The sequence below is a fragment of the Solanum dulcamara genome, chromosome 10 (assembly GCF_947179165.1).
Source record: "Solanum dulcamara chromosome 10, daSolDulc1.2, whole genome shotgun sequence".
Classification (NCBI taxonomy): Eukaryota; Viridiplantae; Streptophyta; class Magnoliopsida; order Solanales; family Solanaceae; genus Solanum; species Solanum dulcamara.
In genome coordinates this window covers 65,293,111-65,314,602 of record NC_077246.1, presented here as the reverse complement: position 1 = coordinate 65,314,602, position 21,492 = coordinate 65,293,111, and the positions used below count along the sequence as shown (strand labels likewise).

At 35.3% G+C, this 21,492-nt stretch overlaps 1 protein-coding gene across 5 annotated transcripts; it reads right to left on the bottom strand.

The window, feature by feature from the left end:
* Positions 1 to 4,758: 4,758 nt before the first annotated feature.
* Positions 4,759 to 20,435, bottom strand: LOC129870377 (CDP-diacylglycerol--serine O-phosphatidyltransferase 1-like). 5 transcript variants are annotated; one of them, XR_008762079.1, is made up of 14 exons: positions 19,843 to 20,008; positions 18,483 to 18,686; positions 11,819 to 11,884; positions 11,674 to 11,733; positions 11,115 to 11,205; positions 10,901 to 10,955; positions 10,705 to 10,784; positions 10,455 to 10,571; positions 10,239 to 10,323; positions 8,007 to 8,098; positions 6,689 to 6,942; positions 6,483 to 6,571; positions 5,707 to 6,387; positions 4,759 to 5,126 (listed from the first exon to the last, which is right to left on the bottom strand). XR_008762079.1 is itself a non-coding variant. In XM_055945140.1 (14 exons), the coding sequence occupies exons 1-13, from the start codon at positions 19,869 to 19,871 to the stop codon at positions 6,260 to 6,262; spliced, it is 1,350 nt and encodes a 449-aa protein (XP_055801115.1). In that variant the 5' UTR covers positions 19,872 to 20,007; the 3' UTR covers positions 4,759 to 5,126; positions 6,216 to 6,259. The 5 variants fall into 5 exon arrangements, 3 of the variants coding, with proteins under 3 accessions (XP_055801115.1, XP_055801114.1, XP_055801116.1); XR_008762080.1 differs by having other exon boundaries at positions 5,987 to 6,387; XM_055945140.1 differs by having other exon boundaries at positions 6,216 to 6,387; positions 19,843 to 20,007.
* Positions 20,436 to 21,492: the final 1,057 nt, after the last annotated feature.

Sequence of the window (21,492 nt, the reverse complement as noted above, 5' to 3'; positions counted from 1 at the left end):
TTTGAATGTGTTACTCAATACTCAACAGTATCATCATGTTCATCCTTAAGATCCACATAATCGTCTTCTCTAGATGCATTATCAACGATAATAACATATTTAGTATATATAATTTTATAAGTGAAAGCCGATAAAAATAAGATGTATGCAAATTATATTTCTATCCTTATGAAAAATAATTTTCGATACTCTGAATTTCTAAATGCATCGTCACTTACAATTAATATAAAAACCTCTAATTGCAATGATATGGGAGTGACAGACTTGTTCACATGACTAGGAGTAAATGATGAAGCATAGGCTCTTTAAGTGAATTGGTTGAGTTTGGACATTTCTTCTTAAATTCATCATGAAAAACAACTATGGATAGGACCAAAAAGAGATGGCTTGTGGATGGGAATGTTCAATGTCAAGACCATGCTTGGTTCGAGTATTAAATTTAATAAGGTGCATGGCTTGTGGATGGGGAGGAGTTAAGAGTTTTAATTATGGATTCAATAGAATTCAATTATTTAATCAAAATTTTGTATTTATGTTAAAAAATCCACCTAACATATAAATAATTTATCTTAAATTCAATAAGTTATTTTTTCTAAAATACAAAATTCTGAATTAATCTCTACTGATAGGCTAATTTCAAGACATTGTGTGGCAGGAGATTATTTGAATGATGCACATTGTCTATATATATGAGGTTGATTTCATGTATGATCACCGAACTTTATTAATATAGTAATAAAGTTATAAGACTATTCTTTGTCACATTATAGTAATAATATATGTAAATTATTCAGTAGATACAAATAGCCGAAAAATTAAATTCTGATCTCGGGGTTATTAGTGGAGTCAACATTTTTTCACTAAAGGGATTCAATTTTTTTTTAAAAAAGTAAACATACGAAATAATCAAGGAGATTCAACACCTAGATACATTTTTTTTGTCACCAGATACACTGAAATAGAAAGAGAGGCGAACGAGAACGGACGAAATTTGTCTTTGTATCTCAGATACATGTAAATCACAATAGATATATGTATCTGGCACTAGATACATGTATATAATATACCAAATACGCGAGCGAGATAGGAGTAAGACAAACGGAATTTGTCTATGTATGCCAGATACATGTGAATCCACTTGAATATAGTGTATTTGAAATAAATTACACCTAATTTTGATCCTATGTATCCGAGATACATTTATTCGGACACGCCAGATACATGTATCCGAAGTCCAAAATCTAATAACATTTATAATATTGTAAACTAGCGTATATCCAAGTAATTAGCTCCTAAACTAGTGGAATTTCTGTAAGTTATCCTTTCAATACCCTAGCTCCATGGCTGCCCATGGTTATGATTATAATACTTATATTAATGCATCTTACTTGGAGGATGGAATAAAATACAAGTTTGACAGAATAAGATGGAAATATCCCAAATAAATTTTGACACAATTTATACTTTATTTAATGTAAGAGTTACAAATGTAAGCAAATATGCAGATCAAATTCCCATGGGTCTTCAATCAATTCATCATATAATGTTTCCATGAATGCAGTGTCTCTTTCTAACTACCAATGGACAGGATTGTCGAATGTATTAGCCAAAAGGAAACAAAATGATAGTAAAAAAAAGACTAGACATAGCATGTTCCTCCAAACTTTTGGGGGGACATTTATTCGAACACGCCAGATACATGTATTCGAAGTGCAAAATCTGATAACATTTATAATATTGTAAACTAGCGTATATCCAAGTAATTAGCTCCTAAACTGGTGGAATTTTTGTAAGTTATCCTTTCAATACCTTAGCTCCATGGCTGCCCATGGTTATGATTATAATACTTATATTAATGCATCTTACTTGGAGGATGGAATAAAATACAAGTTTGACAGAATAAGATGGAAATATCCCAAATAAATTTTGACACAATTTATACTTTATTTAATGTAAGAGTTACAAATGTAAGCAAATATGCAGATCAAATTCCCATGGGTCTTCAATCAATTTATCATATAATGTTTCCATGAATGCAGTGTCTCTTTCTAACTACCAATGGACAGGATTGTCGAATGTATTAGCCAAAAGGAAACAAAATGATAGTAAAAAAAAAAGACCAGACATAGCATGTTCCTCCAAACTTTTGGGGGGACATATCGTCGAATCTGAATCTAACTAGGCTATTGGACATCTTTGATGTGTGTTAAGAGGACTAATAAGAAATCATGACAAAGTAATAATATTGTCTCGCTTATCCTTCCATACTGTTAGTTATAATATTACCCTTGCAGTTTTTATTAAGAAGTTTGCTTTTTTATTTCTGTTATTTCTTTTTCTGTATTACTTTAGACTACTTTTTTTCCTTAATGAGATTATACGAAATATGTTGGTTTTTGTTGTGATTATTGTTCAAGATTACTTTGTCATGATTTCTTCATTTTCATTAATTTCTTTTTTCTATATTACTTTAGACTATTTTTTTCATGGATAAGATTATATGAAATATATTGTTATTGATACAACTTATTTTGAAAAAATGAGGTGTCTGATCAATTTTTTGAAGAAAAAAAATAAAAGAGGTGGTAAAAGTAATTTTTCTATTGTAAGAAGGAAGCAGTAAACAAAAGCATAAGTTTATATTCAGGTTAGAGATAATCTTATAAAAAACTTATAGTTATCATATGTCCACAGAAATATTAAGTAATTATATAAGATATTATTTTTACTTTAGTTTAGCTATATTTTAATGTATTTCATGATTTTATTTTTTATATTATTGTTAAATAAATTCAAGGTGAGGTGTCAAAAGTATATGTTATTTGCTGATGACGGTCTGATTAACGATATTCGCGACGGAGCTAATATCAAGCAGGAGATTTTGAGACAGACCTTGTAGTTTAAAGGATTCAGGTTGAGCAGGGCAAGTTCAATAATGTAACATGAGACAAATGTGGAAGTGAGGCCGATACACATGTCATCCCAAAGGGAGGAAGTTTTAAGTATCTTGAATCTATAATCGAAAGAAAATGGAGAGATGGACGAAGATGTCACTCACTATATTGATGCAAGGTAGATGAAATGGAGACTCGCATCTAGAGTATTGTGTGATAAGACGGTGTCATTAAAGGCAAGTTCTACAGACTGGAAGCTAGACCAACAATATTGTATGGAAAGGAGTTTTGACCCGTCAAAAACTTTCACGTTTAGAAATTGAGAGTTACGAAAATGAAGATGTTGCGATGGATGTGTGAGCATGCTAAGGAGATAAATTTAGAAATAAGAATATCCGTAACAAGCGGGAGTGACTTCGGTGAAGGACAAGATGGAAGAAACGAGGCTGAGATAATTCTAACATGTGAAGAGGCGATGTACAGATACCCCAATGCAGAGGTATAAGAGATTGACAATGGATGATTCCACAAGAGGTGGAAGTAGATTAAAGAAATATTGGAAAGAGGTGATTAGATAAAACATGACTTTAACTAAGAGACTGTGGAGGACATAGATTAGGGTAAATGTTAGTAGGTAGTAGAGTGTTGTCTTGTTATCCGTCTATACTAGTAGCTGTAGTATTACTCCTACAATTTTTTGTCCTTCGATTTCTGTTACTATCTATTATTTCTTATACTTTAACTGTCAGATTATTTTATTATAGTTACTGCTAGGGGTGTACATAGACCGGGTTGGTTCAGATTTTTTACAAACCAAACCAAACCATTTGTGTCGGATTATTAAATCTATAAACCAAACCAAACCAATAAAAGTCGGGTTTTTCGATATCAATTTTTTTCGGGTTTTTTGGGTTTTTTCGGGTTTTCGGGTTTTTTCGGGTTTCTCGGATTTTTCATAGTATCTAATAAAAAGAACAGAGCAGTGCTTCTTAAAAAGAGTTCTAGTACAAAATATCAACATATAAGATGGAGGCAGAACATTGTTTGAAGTTTTAACTTTATAATATAACTTTATAAGATGTTTTTTTTTTGTATATTATTTAGATGACCTTCTTAAGTCCAAATCTAAATGTAAGAAAGAAAACAAAAATTATGAAAAATTTTAAAAAAATATTTATAAATTACATTTTAATAAATATTTTTATGTATAACATAATTTAAAAGTAGTATATCTATAATCGGGTCGGTTTGGATTCGGTTTGACTTTTTTTAGTTAAAACCAAACCAACCATATAATGGTCGGGTTTTTTTTCCAAACACCAAACCAAGTCAAACCAAACCACTAGTCGGGTTTTTTTTCCGGTTTGGTTCAGTTTGTCGGTTTGGTGCGGTTTATCGGTTTGCCCTGTACAGCCCTAGTTACTGCTGTATCACTTATCTGTTATTTCAGACAAAACAATTGACTCTTTTACACTAGAGAGTAATTCAAATAGTATTTATGGGTTTACTCGGAAGTCATAACAAGTTTAATTAGTAATTCAAATAATATTTAAAGGTTTACTCGTAACACGTGTAATTAGTAAACTGAGAAATAACACATCTTTCTATATCAAGTTAAATTACGCTGATAGTGTAAATTTTATTAATCTGTAACTAGATATAAGTCAAATATATTACTAAATCTTTGTGGAACAATACATAGATAATGAAGAACCGGCATATACTGATGAGTTGAGAGCTGAGAACTCACCATGGTTCATTCATAAGCAATCAATCAATCAATCAAAGAGTACCTTGTAATAAAAGAGAGATTATATTGGGAGGACACTGCTAATTAAAAATGTGAAATGACTTGAAAATGATGTATTTTCTATCAGATTTCATTCCTTCAATTGTCATTGCTATGCCTAATCAGTTTATCAGTTGCATACAAAGTGAAAGTAATTCAGAAAACCATATATGCCCGAAAGACAACATTGATCAACCCACCTTCATCAACACCTTAGATTGAGCAGAAAACACAACTCGAATTCACTTCTTGGTTTGTGACACAGATTATTCTTAACCAATTTTGGAGTCACCAGCCATCTAGAGCCAAAGTATAGAATATACGAGGGTGTGGAAGTTCAGATGTTCTTTCTATCCCTTTCATGCTCATCAGTATGGGAAGTGAGCAAACTTAGCTTCCTCATAATACAACATCGCATAGCACCAAATGAGAAAAAAGGAAGCCTATACAAGAGAACAAGAATATTTTACTATCAATCGACTAAAAGTAAACAGAATCTTATAAAACTTAAAGATTGGGAAACACAATTATAGGGCTTAAATAATGCAATAAAACGTCATAGACTATGGTCTATGAGTATTGTTTCTCAAGTCAAGCACAAGAAAATTAGTAGTGAGTTCGCTAATCGCACAAATTTATGAGGGAAGAGCTAGTTCCCCATGTGTCCTTGAACTCTTCAAATTGGCATCTTGTTAAAATGGCCCACTTTGCATATTTAAAGAACATTAACACTAGCCTTTTCTTTTATTTGGTTTTGCCATTTGGTATCCGAAATTCCTAAGTTCAACTAATTCAGACTTGTGTGCCGGGTAGGCCCACTATGGGGGATAAAGGCTCCCTACAAAGAAATCTCTCAAACTCCCAGGACTTGAACTTGAACATGTTAAGGGTGGGGGAGGGGGGAGGGGGAGGGGGGCTCTTGATGGTAGACTAGAACTATTTTATCTTGAAAGGACATAACCACCACTATGAACAACATACTACTTTCAAGAATCGTTTTCAAAGATGTTAGATGTATCATACCTCATGCATGAAAACATAGTCTCAACTCTCTGTGTTCCAAATTTTGTGTGTTTCCTTTTGGCCAACGCTCATAGACTCGATGCTCTACGAGAGAACAATAGCCCTTTGAGGGGGAAATGAGATAAGTGGAGGAAGAAAAAGATAAGGCTCGACTAGTATGCATGGTTTAAGAGTTCCTAAGAACTTTTGAGAGCCCTACATCCTCACATGCAAAGTAGACACAATTTGCATGGGAATAATAAAGTTCAACTGCAATGAGGCGAGGGTAAATTTCGAATACCTGGTTATAGAACTGAAATTGCAACACTTCTAAGTTTCAACATACACTCCGTAAAAAAATTATTTAGGAAAGAGCCTGCAAACTGAGGCAGCACAAACAGGGAATCTACCAACCTGTGACCTAGTGATAAAGAATTGTGGTTCACTACATTTTCAACTGTAATACCTAACCTAGGAAGAAAACATGTACAGTTAAAAAGGTAATTGGTATTTACAAGAGGGTTGGTTACCCGAAATAACACAAAGGAATAAAGAATGGAGTTACTGCAGAAACTCATTGCTGCTTTTTCCTCATTGTACGATGTAATTGCCATGACCATGCAGCCAAAAATAACACAAGGCCAACGCCGGTGCATGTCCAGAAAATTACTAACCAATTGGGCATGGGGTCAGGAAACAATCCTGAAGGATAGCATAAAAAGATGAGATGAACTGTTAATACACAAACTGATTAAGACACACCAAAATGAGAACTCAGAATGGAGTGGAGTACTGACCATGTCCGAACTTGACGCAGATTAGGAGTTCAACAATGCAGATAGCTAGAGAAAGCCAGCAAAATGCTCCCACCTTTTTTACTGGTGTCCTGCAAATAATTGTGGAGTATCGGGAAAAAGTGAAGTCATGTAGAAAACAGACGTCGGGCAATGGAAGAAAATATAGTGCAATTCATAATTCTTGTAATAAAATATGTAGGAGATACCTGTCCTGTAGGTAAGTGTTGTACTCCCGAATTGTTGGTATTGCAAGTAGCCACCACAGAACCAACCTATACACTATCAGAGGGTTTCTGGGAGGAATCCAAAGACAGAACTTCAAAAAGAATGTATTCAATTCCACAGTCAAGAAAATAACACAGAGAGTGAGAACTTGAAGGAATCGCCAGGGACCAAGGAGGGGATGCCATTCATCTTTATCCCAATGTGCAGGTGTAAATTGACCAAGTGTTCGCTTGACCTACAGAACCCAATAGAAGATATAAATACCTAACAATAAACTGTTCATATGACTGTCAAACTATAATTTTCATATTCTTCCTAAGTTTCGAAGAACTGGAGTGCTGAAGTCAAATATAGAATATGCCAGACCAGAAATTTAGTTTACAAACACTGAGTCCACGATAACCAGCTCAGATACTCTCTAGTGTCAGGGCTGTGCCAGAAGCTCCAAGCTACATGTACCCAACTAGAATTACTAGCACAGTCATGTTAAAATCATCCAATCAATCAACTACATCTCAATTCCAAACTAGTTGGTGAACGAATTAGAAGTCCAGAACATAGAGTAACTGGAAGAGGCATTGTCGCAGATATTGATCCAGAATCTAACTAAAAGAATGTGAAAGCCTAAGTACAACTCAATATGCACATAAGACCTTGCAAGAGCTATACAATAAAATTCAATCCTCTTTCTATGGAGGTTTGATTGAGTCATAACTATATCTCACTTAAGATATTCTATGCAGTATGATTAAATAATGACCAATAATTGAGGATTTCATGATTCCTCACTGGTTTGAGAAAGATGGACACAGAAAGCAATCACCTGATAACAACAGATTTTCCTGGAATAATTTGTATTCTACCTCATGATCGATGTCAAATCTGATAATCACCTACCCTTTAGAAGGTGATATAATTCCATTATATTTGTAGTTAACAATCAGGGCTGATTCCCGCAGGAATAAAGTAGGATAATTACAGGGTGAAGATGCTATCAGCAACAGCAAATTCTATCAAACTGAATGTAAGCATCTCTCACATCCATTTGACCCTTATACTAGCAGAAATGAACAGCAGCAAATAATTTTCACAACTAGTTGCAATTACGGAGTTCAAACTCCACATGAGACATTTATCAACAAACTACACAACATGTTGTGCCATTATTATGTCTCCCACAAAAAACATTCAATATATAATGTCAAGTTAAGAGAAAGAAGAACATGCAAACAAGAAAACCCAATAGCAGTCGAACAAGACAGACTATTAAAATCAATGTAAACAGTTGAAGAGGCAGACCTTGCCCATAATATTTGGCTGCCGGCTTATACCAACCCACTCATATGTTCTTCCATCAAAATATCGAACAGTACGCATTCCAGCCAAGATGCCTAAAGGAAACCAAAAAAGTAAAGAACAAGACAAAAGAAACCATAACAGACATACCAAAGATAGATAGCTATACAGAGAATAAAGTTAATTATTGTTTCTTGTAACCACCCTTGTAATTTAGCTTAACATGCAAGTATCATATTGATTCATGTCAGTATAACAATATCAACGAAGCCTTGACACCATCAACTGGCATCTCAAAATTTTAAAATTGGTTCCTGAAATTTGGCTACATGAATGACACCAGATGTGCCAATTGATCCCTAATTCAAACATGATCCATAATATAATCGTCAAAGTAAATTATTTGAATGTCATCATTGTTCGGATGTAGCATGATCTTTATGGCTTGTTTAATATAGCTATCAATGTTTCTGATAGTATATGTATATGTTTATTTACTACACTACACAGTACAAACACACAACACATGTATAACATGTTATCTACAACAATACGCACATAACAACACATGTATACTTTGTTATATACAACACTACACACACACAACACATGTACAATGAAATTTAAATCATCCCTAAATTGAGTCATGTCCCAAAAACTTCCAAAACAGTTGTATAGTAGATACCCACTTCCATCTCATACCAAACATACATTTCCGTGAGATGATTACTAACATATTTCATCACTCATACTAGACATCATTCACAAAGAGCCATTACTCAGTAATTTTTTGTAAACAACAATAATTCATGTTCATCAGCTATTCAAAGAATTTTATCCAAATAGCATTCTAATCTATGACCCACAATGTAAAACAAAGGACTCACACAAATAATAATGTAGATATTTAACTCAGCTTTCAAATTTTGCTCACAGGAGTATTTCAAGAGAACAAATGTGATATATTCTCCATCTCATGACTATTTTCTGTCCTAAAAAAATTCGAAACTTTCATATGGTAGATGTCCACCTCCATCTCATTCCCAGCACTGGAATCCATGTCCATGACACATTCACTAACATAACTTCATTCCTCATATAGAGATCATTCACAATGCCATTACCATAGTGATCTTTTCTAAGCAACAGTAATTCATAATCATCTTCTATTAAAATAATTTCGATCCAAGTAGAAATTTAAACTTACGATCCACGATGTAGTTATGTACAAGAAAAAGAGTGCATACATGTGATAACATTATTTAACTCAGCCTTCCTATTTTGCTTTGCCTCATAAGACACAGGAGCACTCTAAGAAACAAATGTGAAATATGCTCCTTCTCATGACTATTCTTCTACCAACCAAAGTCTCCATACCACATTATGTTAAACTATTTTTACTACAGCGAACTCCAGGGTGTACCTTACATATCCTTTTTATTGGCCAAAGACCAGTTAAGATACGCTAAACTGGAAGTTACATAGATGCCTCGACAACCAGCAAACAGATAATTATAAGACATAACAAAATACCTGCTAGCTTAATGCACAAAATTAGGCTTTCGTCACCATAATAACCCTTTTTCACCGCAGCCAGAGCTGCAGAATAAAGTTAACCTCTTTCGGTTGAGAAACTACCCATCTCTCCATCGACTCTCATTTTTTCATAACATCATTCCTCTACATTTGACCTACGCCCATTATAAGCTGCCTTAACAGTATAAAGAGCTATCAACTGATGGCCAAACCATTTCAATTTCTACCAATTTTGGCCTAGTAGATACTCAGATTTGATACTGACAGCCTTCCAAATTAGGGAGGAGGAATGAGATGGAGACAGGTGACATGTAGAAAAAGTTGCATGATCCAAACAGTGCAGGAATCAACTGAGTCTCAATCAATTTACAACAGAAAAATAGTGAGAGGGGAAGGGGGCAATATGGAACATGTGCATGATAGACTTTAACAATCTAAAGGTACTTCATAAACTTTGGCAAAATTGGCCCCAAAAAAATGGAAGTACTGCAAATAGAAGCATAACTAATCCCCAGTGATTTGGTATAAGAGGATGGAATTGAAGCACAAACAAATAGAGGACATCATGCTATCTTAAAGTATGTAACAGTATAGTAGAGCAATAAATATTCATCCGATAAATAATGGAGCACATGACATAAGCATGTCCAAATATGTCTATATCATAAATGCCCAAGAAAATGGCTTCAAGTTTCTCACCAAACCAGTTGCAGATGAATATATCCAGAATAATGCTGTCCCACCAGCACTCATTAAAGTTTGGTAACATGTGGCGGAAAGTAAGCTGAAACATAGCAGTGTAAAGATAAGTTATAACAAATGAAATAATCAGTTAACCACTTGCCTAAAATGGTTTTATTTAAAAATGAATGTCCACTGCTTAAAGCACTTGAAAGAAGCCATAAAGGATCTGACCTCCATCAACTCGAACCCAATAGATAAGACCCATAAAAGAGGCTGATTACGTATCATGATGGCCTTGCCCCACCACCCTAAGATATGAGCCAGAACGAACTCATCGAACAACGTGTCCTACAAAGCAATAAACCACTCAGACAGATCTCAGAGTCCAAACTATTACCTTTAGCAGTCTCAATCGATAATGCAAGACAAAACTCATAAAATAAAATTGAAGAGGTAAAAAAAGCGCAAGGAGAAATCATACATAAACATTCTTAAACCTGTTCGTGGGATTTTCAGGTACATAGAGTCTGCAATCTGCACCATAAGACTTTTCAGGAAGTTCTGCATAGCAAGTCAAATCGGTCTTAGCTATGCTACAAAGCAAAACACATGAACAGAATGGACCTGCATGAACGAACCACGAAAATTTTCTAAAAGGAGTAGATCAAAATCCTTACCAATGCCAAGATCAGGATGAAGAAATGTCATAAACTGTCGAGCATCATTGCGCCTCTGAGAAAATAAAGGAACAGAGTTTTCATATTTAGAATATAATTTAATGGCTGCAATAACACATGACCAAATATCATAAGAAAACACAGATGTAAGAAACTATAGCTACTGGTTCATTAACCTGAAGGTAAGAAAAAAACAATCTTCTTACCAACCCACCTGAAAAAGTAGAAATGTCAAAGCAACAAGATAAATCACAGCCATTCCATGAACCAGGCGCCAAATGGCAGGATGTGGTCTAATAAGTACCCTGTAAGAAAGAACTCAAAGTATTAAGTGGGTACAAAACTATTGCCACAAACTCCACATAAGTCCACGAGGAGGAGAACAGGTGAATTCTCAACCACACATTCAAAGCCAGAGGAAACTAAAAATTCGAGTTAGTTTATAATTAACTGGTAAAAAAATTCCAACTTCAAGTTCAAAGATGAAATGAAAATTTAAGAACACGACGTCCTGAACTCGCCTAGTTGAGAAGTGAGTAAAATAAGCTCCATAAAGAATCCTGTAAAACTGAAGAGAGAATATCACCTTCTAAATGTGCTCCTGTATCTGAAATTGGTGGGTAAATTTACTGCTCACATAGTGAAGAATACACAGATATTTATACCAGTAACTCCTTTTTTAAGGCAAGAAACACCCAAACAGTCTAACACAAAGATACCCAAAAATATCAAATTGTTCATTCTTAGACAAACAAAATGTGGAAACAACTTACGTTGAGGGGGCTTGCAGCAAAGAGTAGGCAAGATAAACAGCAACCATTGCCCAAACACCCCTAACAGATGAAAAACAAAACAATTCCATCAATTTCTCACACATGATTATAAAATGATAGGATAAAACATGCTTAAAATGTACACCTTTTCACAGAAGTAGCAACATCACTAGAGGAAGTACTTTGCGGTTCAAGAGCTCCACTTGCCCAGCTGCAATAGCGATTGTTAGTGTTTGAATTTTAATGATTGACAACTTGTTGATGCAGGAAAATAAGGATATTAAGCACCAAGACTCAGCCGACTGAATACATGGCAACAAATAAATCAAGTACCAAAAGTCCAAATTCAAAGGAAGGAAGACCAATCAGTGATCGCTTAAGAAAGAAAGAAGACAGTGCCCAATGTCAAACAAGGAAAGCTGCATCATCAAAGGAAGACCAATCGGTGATCGCTTAAGAAAGGAAGAAGACATTGCCCAATGTTGAACAAGGAAAGTTGTGTCATCAAAGGGCTGACCTTCAGCTCAACCTAATTCTTGGAAATAGGATCAATCCAAACCTATTTTTCAAGGATCAAATCTCTTGGGTTGCTTTAGAAGTTCTTCAAACGGCCATCCTCAGAAAAGCTATTTAAAAGGCCTTTGAAGAAAGAAGACTAATATACAAATAGTCTATACCTTCTCATATTCTTTGCTCTACTCTTAACAAACATTGTATTACCCTAGTGATTTGTTGTGTACTCAAAAGAAAGAGGAGAGAAAATATATTGTTGGTGAGGCTATTGTATCAAGAGATTGTGGGGAAAAAGAATTGAGTATAGCTATAGGATTTACACTCCAAACTCTATACAAGAAACAAATTCAAAGAACTAGAAGAGAACACCCTTGCAACTCAAGGGGACTGGACTAAGATCCATTCTAGATCCCAACCAGATAAAAATATCTCCTAAGTCCTTTTAATTTCTGCTATTTCAGTTTTATCTATAAGTTATTTACCCCCCCCCCCCCCTGTTTACACTTTCAACTGGTATTAGAGCTTAGTCTCACAACTATATGCCTAACAACAAGTGAGGAAAGATTATGGCATAACAAATCACTTCTCAGACCAGACCTTCCTACTTTAACAGTAAGCATTTCTCTTATCGAAAGGTAAGGATGGAAACATTTATCAAATCATATGGTGTGAAGTTTTGGAGGGTCACTAAGCTGGGAAATATTCCTAACCCTACCTCAAAGAAAACAGAAGATGGACAAAAATCACCAGCTCAAGCTCGGAGAACTACACTGATGAACATGGAAGTCATTCAGGTAAATTCCAAAGCAAAATATGTCCTATATAATGCTATCAGTGGAGAAGAATATGAAAAGATATCTTGTAGTGAGATGGGCAAGGAAATGTGAGATAAGTTGGAAGTCACTTATGAAGGAATTGACAAAGTTAAGGAAACCATTGACAGTCTGCTAGTGTATGAATATGATTTTTTTTCAGATGAAGGAAAGAGAATCCATTGAAAGCATGTTAGTTCGCCTTAAGATCATCTGAGAGTAAAAAGCTTCAGGGAAGACACATCCTCAAATTGAGCACATATGGAGAATTCTCAAAAGTCTGCCACCTCAATGGCATGCTAAGATTGTTGCTCTTGAAAGCATGAATCTTAACATTCTTACATATGATGAAGTAAGAGGAGATCTCATTGCTTTTGAGAAAATTCATCTAAACAAGTGAGGACAGGAAGACAACAAAAAGAAAATCGTAGCTTTCAAGGCTACAACGCTAATCACCAGGTCAGTTGTGGACTCCATCAAAAGGTCCAAGAACAATCGGAGAGCTAAGCAAAAATTTTCAAACGGTAAATGTATTACTGATCAAAGCAGGAACGATGGAAAATGCTATGGATGCAGAAAATATGGACATATTGCAAATGATTGTCCTGAAGAAAGAAGGAAAAACTCAAAAGGCCCTCAGAAGAGCAACGCATTCAGCACCTGGAGTGATGAAGATAACTCAGACAACGAAGCTAAAGATACAGGCAACATCTGCTTCATGGCCATCAGAGATTCTAGCCAGGAACACAAGAAGAAAACGTCAAAAAGGTAAATGGTATCTTGACAGTGTGTGTTCAAATCACATGACTGGAAATAAAAACTTGTTCAAATCAGTAGCCGACTACAATGGTCAAGCCTCTTACACGTACCTCTGGATGATGAGCTGGCTAGCATTGTACTGGGCAACCACAGCCTTCAAAGTTTCATGAATAATTGAAGGTGGGACCCTTTCATTGTAGTTTTCACCAAGAGTTCAGTAAACAGTGGGTAGTTAGTGGGTAGTTGGTCTGGAACTGGACGAGTGAGAAAACTTGTTAAGTATCAGTCAACTATGTGACTTAGATCTCGAAGTACGTTTTAGAAAAACAGGTTGCATCATCGAATATGTATCTGGAAAGGCTATACTGCCAGGTAGTAGAGATAAAAACGTATATGATTTGGACTATGTCAAAAACACTAAGAACACATATGCCTGGCCTCCATTTCTGAAGAGCCATGGATATGGCATAAGAAACTTGGTCACGCAAGTATGTGCCTTATTGAAAAAACTCGTCATACTTGATCTAGTTGTGGGGCTACCCAAGCTGGATTATACAAAAGATCACATTTGTGATGCATGTCAAATGGATAAGCAAACCAAAAACTCTATTATTTCTAAGGAATTTGTGTCTACTTCTAGATAAGCAAACCCAAAACTCTTTTATTTCTAAGGAATTTGTGTCTACTTCTAAACCTTTGCAACTACCACACATGGACCTTTTTGGTCTTACTAGAACTGCAAACATTGTTGGAAAAAGATACACTTTTGAGATTGTAGATGATTACTTTGGTTTTACATGGGTTATGTTTCTAGCTCACAAGAATGATACTCTAAAGAATTTTAAGATTTTCTTTGAAAAAGTTCAAACAGATCAGGGCTACTATATTACTTAATAAGAAGTGATCATGAAGGACAATTTGAAAATAAGGCATTTGAGAAATTCTGCAAAAAAAAATTGATGACAAGGGAAAGCCGCAACCGCTACCCTTTGGGTGCGCATAGGGTAAAATCTCCGCTCCTGTACAATAGCTCGCAAACCACGCAAGAGAGGTAACGCGCACTAGGCAAGCCCGGTGCAATGAGCTTGACCCAGAAGGCAAACCCCTTGCTTTCGCTGGCAAGGGATTTCGAACTTGAGACCTCCACCATGGAAGTCCCAAGCCCAAACCATTGGGCCACCCCGAAGGGAATCATGTGCATCATTCTAGAGTAAAGCATATTGATATTAAGCATTTTTTTATTCGAGATCATGTGTTAAATGGAAATATTGAGTTGGCATTTGTTGGTAATGATTTTCAACTTGCAAATTTTTTTACTAAACCTCTTCTTGAAGAAAGATTTTGTTTCCTTAGAATCCCTTGGCATTATTTCTCATCCTTCTTAAAATTAGCTAAAGTTCATTTTTCTGGTAAAATTAAAATTATGTGTATCTTTTCTGATTTAATCCTTAAATTTCTTGCCATCTATTTCACATCTTTCCTTGTTAATTATTACACCCCCTCATTTCCCTCCCATAAGTCCCTTCAGTGTCACTCCTTTACTGAGCATCGCTTCCTCTTCGTCTTCTCAATTCAGTCCTTTCATATATATATATCTCCCCCTCTATTTCTTTCTGAGTTTCTTTGTGTTAACTCCGACTTCCTTTCTTTTCCCTCTTTTGTTTCTCTTACTCTCTCTTCTTCCTCTTCTTCATGGGAAAATTGCCTAGAAAGAGTGCTAGAAACAAGGGAAAAGGCAAGGCCAGCTCCCCTGTTCCTGTAGGCTCTGACTTCTTCGGTAAGTATTCTTCTGACTCCTCTCTCAAAGCTTTTGAAAGGCAATCTGGTGAAGGCAATAACTGTCTAGACTCGAAGAAAAAGTTCAAGTTCGAACTTGAAAGCTCCCTTGATGGTAAAGTCGACTTCTGGGGTCCTTCCAATGAATCCTTCTTTATCACTCTCAAGGACAAAACTCTGGTGCATGGTCGAGTCGTTGATCTAGATCTTATTTCTGCTCTTCAGTGTCGCATTAAGGAACTCTTTGAGTTTCAAGGTTGGTCCTATTTCTTTTCTTCCACTCCCAAAGTGGTTTATGAACCCCTCATTCGTCTTTTTTTACTCCAATCTCAGATCGCCCAAAGCAGATGAACTGGAAACCCTTGTCCTGGGTAAACGCATTTTTCTTGATTGTGCCTTGTTTGATCATATCTTTCAAATCCATAGTTCTGGCTTCTATGCTTCTTTGAAATATGCTTGGCCTTCTGACTTTGATGTTTCCTTTGAAGAAGTCAAGAGGTTTATTGGTCTTGATAACTCCGACCCTCTTCCTTCCCAACTGGGTCCTAAAAATCTCCCTTTTGAAACTAGGGTAATAGCTCACATTGTTGCTACCACTCTCCTACCCTGTGTTAGTTCTTTGTCCTCTCTTACTCAGCGTGATACACTACTTACCTATTGTCTTGTTTCTCGTCGAAAAATCAAACTTTCCTCTTTCGTGATCAATTATATGATTGAAGTTGCTTCCAATCCCTTTAGTCTGCCTTATGGCATGGTAATCTCTCGAATTCTTGAGGCCAACAACATCAGCCTGATTGACATACCTCCACGCATCGTTAAGCAATGCTATAAATCCAAGGCATTCATAAGTATGGTCTACGTCCGTACTAAAGTCTCTGGGGTTCTTAAGTCTGAGACTGATGTTCCTGTTGTTGCCCCCTCCTCCAAAGTCAAGGCTCCTTCTTCCTCCATCCCTTCGGATTTTCATGCAGATATTCTAGCAAACCTTGTTGCCATGAATTCATAAGCATTCAGTTTCAGATGGAGAAGATCAAAGACGTCACGAAGGAACAAGCTCTGATGTTGCAAGAATTCGCATCAAGCTTGATCGTGTCATCAAGGAAGCTATCAAAGTGGCTACCAATATTCAAGCCTCGGGAGAAGGGATTGCGGTCAGTTTGGCCACAAAGTTTGACAACCTGAAGGAAGCCACCATCAACACAATCTGTTACCTGTTTCACAAATGATCTATGTCCCTGAAACTTGTTTCTATGTTTTGCCTTTATCTGGACAATAGGTTCAAATTTTTTGGTTGTGATGTTATGTTTTTGAACTATGTTTTGCCTTTATCTGTACAATAGTTTCAAATTTCTTGGTTGTGATGTTATGTTTTTTGAACATAAGTTCAGATGGATTTTTTTTATTTTTTCGCTTTTATATGCTATTATCGCTATGCTTTTGATGAATGTATATGTTACTATACTCCTGTATTTTCTTTTTGATTGATGTCAAAGGAGGAGGAGAACAGCGACAGGGGGAGATCATATGAGTACAAAGTCAGGAGGAATTCATAAGTCAACTGGTCATCATCAAAAAGGGGGAGATTGTTAGTCCTTGAAATTTAATGATTGACAACTTGTTGATGCAGAAAAATAAGGATAGGAAGCACCAAGACTCAGCCGACTGAAATTCCTAAATCTAAGCAAGATTTGGGAGGGTGATGGACCACAAATCAAGGAATAAAGAACCAAGAATCAAATTGCACAAAGAAGGTAGATCTGCCGCTGTTCTGCCGCCGTTAAACAAGGAAGAATGATCAATCAGTAATACGGGAGAATCTTTCTACATGGCAACAAATAAATCAAGTACCAAAAGTCCAACTTCAAAAGGAAGGAAGACCAATCAATGATGAGAAAGAAAGAAGACGGTGCCCAATATCAAACAAGGAAAGTTGCATCATCAAAGGAAGAGCCAATCAGTGATCGCTTAAGAAAGGAAGAAGACAGTGCCCAATGTCAAACAAGGAAAGTTGTGTTATCAAAGGGCTGACCTTTAGCCCAACCTTATTCTTGGAAATAGGATCAATCCAAACCTCTCTTGGGTTGCTTAGACGATCTTCAAACAGCCATCCTCAAAAATGCTATTTTTAAAGGCCTTTGAAGAAAGAAGACTAATATGCAAACAGTCTATACCTTCTTATGTTCTTTGCTCTACTCTTACAAACTTTGTATTTCCCTAGTGATTTGTTGAGTACTTAAAAGAAAGAGGAGAGAAAATATATTGTTGGTGAGGCTATTGTATCAAGAGATTGTGTGAGAAAAATATTGACTGTAGTCATAGAATTTACACTCCAAACTCTGTACAAGAAACAAATCCAAAGAACTAGAAGAGAACACCTTTGCAACCCAAGGGGACTGGACTAAGATCCATTCTGGATCCCAACCAGTATAAAAACATCCTGAGTCATTTTCATTTCTGCTCTTTCAGTTTTATCTATAAATTATTTTTGCAGTTATTTTCATATAGTCAACTACTGGGATCACGTAGTCGACGTGAAAAATAAAAAGAAGGCAATTCACCCCTTCTTGCACTTTCAGTGATGACATAAGCAAGTCAGAACATACAAACATTAATTTCATGTCCAACACAAAATCACATTAGAGATTTAGAGGCAAGTGCGCAAAACCGGACACCACGGTCATAATAATAATAAAAAAAAAAGAAGCATCAAAATTTTATAGTTCAATTTCTTGCTGCATTAATATCCAAAAAAATAGACACGGCATGCTGATAATTAAATTTGATGAAACCGGATTCAAGATGGACCTTGTGGAGAACCAGCAAAGACTAAACAATAATTAGAAACCTTTTAAGAGCTTCATTGAAGTCTGAAAAATCAGTCACAAGAAAGAACTAATACCGATAATTTATAAACAATGATTTATAGAGCCTGTCAACTAAGCAACTTACATGAGGAAACATGCACCAATAAGCAACAATGTAATAGTACGAGGTTTGTATGCCCAAGCGGTCCATGGATCCAGCTCCTCATCTATACTCAGCGGACTATGGTTACCATTTTGAACGGTAACAAGATTCCTTTTGTTACCCTTTCTGTAGCCATGAGGTTCCATATGCCTGGGCACACAAAATTCAACTCCTTCAGCCCCTTCACTGCACACAAAAGATAAATCATTCCAGGATTACATGTGAATGTAGAAGAGTCCAGGTGCAGATAATGGGGAAGATATCAATGCAGCAATAATATCACAAGCAAAGGGCACCCCTATCGAGCTAAAGCCCGTATCTATTTAATGCAGTCCCAAGTAATACCTTCCTAGACAAATACACAATCCAGAATAAGTAGGCTCCATCCCTAACAAACAAACAAAGGTGAGGACAAAAGAACACAACAAAGTAAAGATAGGAATCCAAACAATCTCACGTCTAACCAAATTTGACTAGTATGAGTTATAATAAAAACTATATTAGAAGTCGACCCCAAACAGTTGGGGGGGGGGGGGTGAACATGGAACCTTTTGTTCCTATATCCTTTTGGCTTTCTTTTGTTTATAACCTGCCTCAAAAGAGGCAGAAGCATGAAAATTATACAGCAACCTCAAAATTAACATAAATATATCTATTTTTTTGTTATGTGAGTTCTTTTCTTCAGCTTCTCAGTAACAAAAATCTTCAATAAAACAAGAACAGACTGAATGTAATCCATAAAGATAACAGCAAATAAGCAAATGCAAACCACCCACCCACCCACCCCACACACAAAAAAGCACAAAAAGCACAATACTTCAGTTTAATACAATAACCAAAAGAAATAATGAAATTGGCTATTACAGAAACATCACAATCATAACAGCAGAAAATCACTAATGTGATATGGCACTTGAGCCTAACTACATAAGTAAATTGTTTACTAAAAACACAAACAATTATCGATTTAATAGTATCAATCTAATAAAATTCGATACTTTTAGCCATCGCTTACAACACAAAAATCCCGAGCAACAGAAAGATAGAGCACCTAAATCTTCTTCTTTAAGTACATGGAACCACTCAGCTCTTAGTAAAGTTATGCAAAAGGATGTCCAGATAGCCATAGAAAATCACAAATTGAAGAAAATAACAATCACCCAAAATTCAATACTCTCTCACAAAGTAACTTAAAGGGTGCATGCCAATAAATGGCTTCCCAAAAATAGCAACAAATATGTAATGTAATGGCTAAAGAAAGAAGAACCCAATATTCAGATACAGCAGTAAATGGCAATTATACATGCATTAACCCCTCTTCTTATATGTCCTAGCAAGTTACCTGATACCTACCGGTGGGAGATGACACATCTCCCGAGGTACGCGAAAGCTGGCTAGAACACATATATACTCTCTGTATGACACATTTATTGTCTTGAGAGTCAAACAACTCAATCTTTCACTACAATTTCGTCAAATATTTCGTACACATTCTTAAAAGCTTCAACATTTATTTCAACTAAATTAATGAATCATTCAATACCCAAAACTGCCCATAATTCATTTTTGGGAATAAAAGTACTTATATAGATAGAAAAAGAGTTGAAATCTTACGCAGACAAATCCTTAGTCGTACGATTGAATGAATTATGGCCGTTGGATCAAACAAGGGAGGGCAATAAGGGAAAAAAGGGAGATGGGTGTAGTTAATTGAGATGGGGACGAAGAAGGAAGAAATGATACATATATACATATAAAGAGAGAGAGAAATCAATAAGGAAACCAAAAAGATAACTGGGTCTCTCTCTCTAAAAAGGTGATGAAGGAAGAAGAAGAAGAAGAAAGATAGAGGGCTTTTTGGAGTTCTCTGGGAGTTGTTCACAGCGGCAAAAAGGCGGTGAGAGAGAAAGTACAATGGTGGTCAATGACAGATTTTCAACATTGTTTTTTTTCATATTCAATACATTATTTAAATTTTATCCATCAGTGAAAAATACATTTAAAATATTTTATTTCTTTAAAATTTTATACATAAATTATTAAAGTATACGCTAATTTTATCCTAACTTATTAAGAAGGCAGAGAGACTCAATAAAAAGAGAAAAGAGGCAGCAATAACATACTTAAACAATAGCAAAAGTTAGGAAAAAACAAGAATATTACTAATACTCTCATAATGGAAAAGAAATATGTCCACCTACCTACTATCTTTCTATTTTAATCGTCAATGTAATGACATGTTAGGTCATTTTGAGAATTAATTTTTTTTCTTTTGTGAAAGACTCTTTTCGTAAATTTTAAATGAAAATTTTAGATTATTCATTTAACTACGGTCTTTTAATTGATGAATAATTTAAAATAATTAATTTAGTTGATGGTCAATGGGCCAAGTCCATATATAATATAATTTAAGTTAATACTCTATATGATTTTAGATCATATTTTTTAAAAACAAAAAAAATAACCTCCCGAGGAGGACGTCACAATCAGAACGGCGGCCAACTCACAACAGGTACACCTTCGCCCAATCTTTGTAGTCGGTAATGTAAATAGGATTGTATGCTATTATTATATTATTGGTGTTGTGGGAAAGAAAAAAGGGAATCAAAATTGAAAAGAAAATTAGATTGAAATTTCTTAAAGTGGTTTGTGCTACTTCCAATGGGGGGGGGACCAACTGTAATGACCATCATTGGATTAGGATGCCAGTTATTGGCACTAGATGAATTGAGGATTTGGTTTCAAATTTTTATACATTATTTCGTAATTAGGATTAATAGTTATGGCTCTGGTTTTGGTTTCTCAATTTTCTTATAGTTATTAAATCATGATTCAAGTTTTGATATATTAGTATATATAATTAAATATTAGATATATTTTATTACATGATTTCTACTAAATTTATTGTATTGGAGAAATTAGAGCTTAACCCTAGGATTAAAACTTGAAAAATATGAGAGTTGACATATTAATTGACATCAAAATTAAAAAC